We start from the raw sequence: 6,000 nt of genomic DNA on the forward strand, positions 1-6,000 counted from the left end.
CCTTTCTTCAGTAAATTTCAGACAGAGACCTTCAAATCTCAAAGCAACTCTTAAAATTCAATGAGATTTCGTCAGGCTTATATTCCTTGCATGGTTAAGGTTTGGAACGTTATATATTCTCTCTCCAAATCTGGGCTCAAGAAGATGAATTAGAAAATAGTAGAAGAACCTGTACATGTTGCCAGGATCAGAATGATTCACCTGCCATCATTGACATAGTTCATTTCTGGGCACAGGCATGCACACGCATACAGACATAGAGCAAACGTCATTCCCAGGAGATGAAATGAAGACACAGTGTGGTACCTACCAGCCTCTGCAGGAACTTGGCCTGTCGTGGGACACGGCGTGCGACCTGCAAAGAGTTAAGGCAGTCAATGGAGCCTAGTCAGCTTAGAGAAGACATGTCACTTGCTTAAATCCAGACATGGGCTTGTGTGACTGATCACCCACGGCCACGTTCAGATGTTGCTCTGGTTAAAGTTAAAACCTAAATCACTTCTATATTAACAGACCCACTGATCAAAGCTCAGCAGTGGAACGAGGCTCTCGCAGGTGAGGAGGTACTTTGTGTTTTGCAAATGCTACTTGTTAAGGGACCTTCTATATAAAGACAGGAATCTCAGCCCTCACCTTGGATGCTCTTGGCCCTGGAAGGGTATTCCCTTGTAGCTTCCTATGGAGCCGTACAAAAGCTCTGTGTGTATCACTGCTTTTGCCCCATAGCATGCTATATGGTACAGGATGGGAAGGGCTGCTAGGTGGTCCACAATGCTCATGAAATGCTTGAGCAGTGACCAGGTTAACACCTAGCACCCATGTGGTGGGGTCTAGCAAGTGTAACTCCATTCTACTGCACCTGTGACCTGATCCAAGGGAGGACTTGTGTCAACTGATGTTATAGCTTCAGTTTTATTGATATTACCTCAATAGCAGTTTTGAATTGCCTCAAAACTCTCCACAGGTACTACGGGTTTATTGTGTGGTGACAGAAAAGAACTAGTTATGTGCTGAAAGGGAATAAAGACATTTATACCCAGCCACAGATTTTAGTATGAAACAAAGTGCTTCACCTATGACAACGCAATAGTCCTCATTGTATCGCCCTTCACAACAACAGCAATGCCTCTGACTTCTTCCGTGCACATGGAGCTTAGAAACGTCTCCAAATCAAATCCCTCCCCAAAACAGTTCCAAGTATCTTGTCAATGCAGGACGCCAAGAGACTTCTTCAACCAGAGAGCAGAGGAATGCAACGATATTTTTTACCTGATTTGCCCTTTCTGTTGATTTACACTGAAATAACAGCGGGCCTTGCCAAAGAGGTGATTTTGTCTGTTTATATCATGCACTGAAAAGCTCAGGAATGCCCAATGGGGAAATGAAAGCCTTTTCCAGCAGAACCGTTATTATTTCCTTCTGCGTTCTTTTAGCCAACATCTTGTAAAATTAGAACCAAAAGAAAACAGTTCCCTTGGGAAACCTGTGGGGAAAAGGAGGAGGAGAAAAGAGAAGAGAAAGAAGAGAAAGGAGAAGAGAGAAGAGAGAGAAGAGAGAGAAGAGAGAGAAGAGAGAGAAGAGAGAGAAGAGAAGAGAAGAGAGAGAAGAGAAGAGAAGAGAAGAGAAGAGAAGAGAAGAGAAGAGAAGAGAAGAGAAGAGAAGAGAAGAGAAGAGAAGAGAAGAGAAGACGAGGGGAATTCTGTGCAGTTTAAATTTAGGATGAAACTTTCTGTCTGAACGTTATCTCAAGCACAGCACCTCAGGAGCGTGCTGTGAGAGGCTGCAGAGTCTCTATCATTGCAGGCTCTTCAGGGCAAGCCAGAAAACCACCTGTGAAGTTGGTCCTGCTTGGAGGAGATGCAGGGGTGAGAGATCAAGGATCCTCAATGGTTTCTTTTTACTAAAGGATAACTTTTTGGAACAAATCTGTCTGTCATCATCCTGTATGGAACGGTCACAGTGGCTTTTATGACTAATTGTTAAAGCTGGAAACTTGGTTACCGGTTTTATCTTTCCCCACCACACACCCATTTTGTTTGCTTGCTTATCCGCATAAGAAAGCTTTGTATTACTTGCTCCTTCAGAAGCTACCTTCTAAAGTCAGGATGGTAACCAGTAAACACCAGTGAGTGGCTAAGGATCACCAGATAACAGTATTCCGTTTGCTGGGACTTCAGGACTGTTGCCAAAGCACTGCTGCAGGGTTTGTGATACCGATGAGTCCATCAAACTCTTTCGAATAAGCCAAATTCACTAGCATCACCTAATGGAGCAGTTTCTGAGCTAATACCAAACTTTAGCTTTAAAGCCAACCAAAGCACTCCTTAAAGCCCAATAATTAATTGCTGGTAGTGACCCCATAGTTGTTGCCGTCTGCTGCTCAGCATGGTCTACAGAGAATAACTTGGGCTGTAGGAACTCAATTACCTGTGCAGAGCAGTCCAGAAAACTCCCTCTAGTGCAGCAGTAATAGCTAGCAACCCTACCAACTACCTTAGCAGAGTGGTCAATCATTGGATAAGACAACAGGCAATCCACACGCGTTGCACATACCACGATCCTGCAGAGGCCTGTGTACGTACTTGTCTTTGTGTAGCAAGATCCTGCCAGGATGTTAAATGCAGCCTTATACATTCCCCTGAATTCATTGGAGCTTTGTCTATAGGGAAGTATCTTGAGCTAGGGAAGCACCTGCCTCTTCTTAACCTGGTTCATGTGTTCAGTGAAGACAGACAGATATCCTCTTCTGGATCTTGCTGTTCCAAGGGAGCAGGTCAGCACCTCCATTTATATATATATATATATATATATATATATATATATACATACATATATATACACATTGGACTCTTCACTAGGGACTGCAGTGACAGGACAAGGGGTAATGGGTTAAAACTGAAACAGGGGAAGTTTAGATTGGATCCAAGGAGGAAATTCTTCCCTGTTAGGGTGCTGAGGCACTGGAATGGGTTGCCCAGGGAAGTTGTGAATGCTCCACCCCTGGTGATGTTCAAGGCCAGGTTGGACAGAGCCTTGGGTGCCATGGTTTAGTGTGAGGTGTCCCTGCCCATGGCAGGGGGGTTGGAACTGGATGATCTTAAGGTCCTTTCCAACCCTAACCATTCTATGGTTCTATGATTCTGTTGAACCTGAATGTGCTATTCCACATGTGGATGATCTTAAGGTTCTTTCCAACCCTGATTCTATGATTCTATATCACTGCTTTTCTACTGTAAGTTACTTCTGCCACTGATCTGCCAGCAACACAGCTGCTGTGAAAACACCCTCATTTGCCTCAGGCAAGATCAGCCAGGTTATTCCAGCACTGTGAGCCAGCTGCTTGAGCTTCATGGCTCATTTTCCCCCTAAAGCAGGTAAGCGAGTGTTTTCAGGTACCACTCCACTGGCAGGGCAGTGGTGGAGATACTCTCTCCCACTTGGGCATGTGGGTCTGCGAGAACATGTTGGCTTGTGGCTGAATTCCCCAACAAGGAATATGTGTTCATAGCCATCAGGATCAACTATGACGTTGCTGAGGTCTCGTGGTGGAGAAACATGGGTACCTCTGGAGGGAGATTCTTCACATTCTATGGAGGTGGGATGGGTGTCTGAATGACCAGGTACAGATACATAAGAAGAGCCTCACTTTTCCTGCTTACTGCATGGCAACAGATACCAAACACAGGCATTCACTGACACTTGATATACAAAGGTATCCCACCTGGCCTCCTGCAAGGTACAGGTCTTCCACAGGTAGACCAGTCCCACCTGAGTGTCTCATACAGGACCTCTCATGTGTGACCAAATTTACACAACTGATGGATGCCCTAAGTGACCCAAAGTCACTCGTGGTGTCTGCTACAAACCTGCAGGATGTGAGCACAGATCTGAACCTTGCTTTTTAAATCACAGCCGCCCAAACCCCCACCTAAACTCTCCTGTTAACTTGCAAACTTTGTTGTTCTTTTAGCCCCATTTCCTCAGAAAATTCAATCCACAACACAACACAATGCCCTCATTTGCAGAATAAAGCTACTTTCTTTCTCTCCTAGTCAAGAAGCATTTTCCATGCAGAAATTCACGTGTTCCGTTACATCCAGCATGAGTTAAAAATCAACTGCAGAGACCATAGGCAGCGAAACTTTCCTCTGAGCCTGAAATACTCTGAATTACTCAGCCTGGCGCATGGCCAGGACACTGCATTAACTCCCTTGTCCCTATGGAACACCTTCCTAGCACGGCTATGGGGATGTCAGCTTGGAACCCACCCTCTAGCACTATTATGGGAGGGTGCGGGTGCTCTCCTAGCTCAGCACTTACAACTTCATTGCTCCTTGGTATCAGCCTCCCACAGAGCTGAAATGCCACCCGCAGCCACGGGTATGCTGCGGGAGAGGTGAGTAAATGCTGGTTTAGCAACTGCCCCGCCTGTTGATACTGATGGCTAAGAGGGGACGAGCCAGCCCCAACACCAGATGCTCCCCTGCAACACCCGCGTAGCGCTTACTTGCTCCATGATGCTGTAGTCTGCCATCAGCTTCTCCTCCAGGTACCTCGCCATCAGCTCCGAGTCGGGCTGCCCCGCCGAGCTGGAGAAGCCGCAGCAGAGCCACAGCCACAGGATCATGATGGAGGGGGAGCGCCGGCCGCGGCTCCTGCCCTGCGGGTGCAGCAAAGCCCCGCTGCCGCCGAGGAGCTGACAGGAGGCGGAGGGATCCGGCCCCTGCTCCTCCTCCTTCGAGCTCCGGACCGGCCCCTTTTCCTCTCCGGGCGGCTGCCGGGGACCGCGGGGATCGCTGCGGGGCTTCCAGCCGCAGCTGCTGCCGCCCATCCTTCAGGCACCAGCAGCACCTCAGCCCCGTGGTGCCCCTCAGCATCCCCGCTGAGGAGGGGTGAGGAGATGTGAGCACCGTGCTGGGTGCTGAGTTAGGGGCTAAGATGTTGGCGGCCCCATGGCGCCTGCCCGAGGGGCTGGTGACCCTGTGGGAGCTCAAGGGTGTCAGGGCTGCCTTAAGGGGAGCATGGCTCACACCGCAGCCCTGGAATCATAGGATCAGCTGGGTTGGGAGAGGCCTTCAAGCTCATCCAGTTCAACCGTTCCCAGCGCTGCCAAGGCCACCACTGACCCATGGCACTGAGGCCTCGTCTCCACGCTGTGTGAACACTTGCAGGGACGGTGCCTGCAGCCCTGCCCTGGGCAGCCTGTTCCAATGCCTGAGCACCCTCTGGGGCAGGAATTGTTCCTCAGCTCCATCTAAACCTGCCCTGGGGCAGCTTGAGGCCGTTTCCTCTTGTCCCATCCCTTGTTCCTTGGGAGCAGAGCCCAGCCCCTCCTGGCTCCATCCTCCTGTCAGGCACTTGTAGGGAGCCATCAGGTCCCCCCGAGCCTTCTCTCCAGACTACAATTATCCCATATTCAAAAGCACTCTCCTACGACCCCATTGCTCCCACCCCATTATCTCCCGCAGAGAGAGCAGATTCTAAGGACAGGCTTCAAGGCTGGGGCTTCACCGAGGAGTGGTAAAGCCCTCTGGTTTCACACACACACACACACACCCCCAAAGGGACACCTTCTGCTGCTGGGGAAGCCTTGGTTTGTTTGTGCAAGCTCAAGCTCCTCCATCCCGGAGCAGGGCAGGGCTCTCTCCACACCCTCGCCTTGGCAGCCCTCCTGGTGCCAGCGAACACAGCCAAGACCCACGCTTTCACCCCTCTCTGGTACCGCCCGGACTCCATTTCTCCACTGGGCAGAGCAGGGGTGACCCTGCTGCTCTTCCCTCCATTCCCCAAAGGCAGAGCCCTTTTCTCCCCGTGGAGGCTGGGTCCCCACCGCTCAGTTGTCAGGGTTGTTCCCCCAGGCTGTGCAAGCTGGCATGGACCTGGCACGTCTCATCCCTGGGCATTTGGGACCTTGTATCTGCTGCACTCACCTAACCCTAAATTAGATGCTAGTGCTTTATTTTGCTCTGCCAACAGTCACTTCCTGAATCCACCAGACCT

The 6,000-nt window shown here is 49.8% G+C and overlaps 1 protein-coding gene across 1 annotated transcript in view; it reads right to left on the reverse strand.

The window, feature by feature from the left end:
* ITIH5 (inter-alpha-trypsin inhibitor heavy chain 5) overlaps positions 1-4,673 on the reverse strand; it is a 47,861-nt gene extending 43,188 nt beyond the window's left edge. The window contains exons 1-2 of the mRNA XM_061468580.1: positions 4,508-4,673; positions 311-355 (exon numbers count right to left, since the gene is read on the reverse strand). Coding sequence (XP_061324564.1) covers positions 311-355; positions 4,508-4,627 — 165 coding nt within the window. The 5' untranslated portion in view covers positions 4,628-4,673. The remainder of the gene's footprint in view (positions 1-310; positions 356-4,507) is intronic.
* Positions 4,674-6,000: the final 1,327 nt, after the last annotated feature.

The sequence above is a fragment of the Pezoporus flaviventris genome, unplaced genomic scaffold (assembly GCF_033815535.1).
Source record: "Pezoporus flaviventris isolate CSIRO_AGI_PZ_B2104156 unplaced genomic scaffold, CSIRO_AGI_Pfla_v1 ptg000049l, whole genome shotgun sequence".
NCBI lineage: Eukaryota > Metazoa > Chordata > Aves > Psittaciformes > Psittacidae > Pezoporus > Pezoporus flaviventris.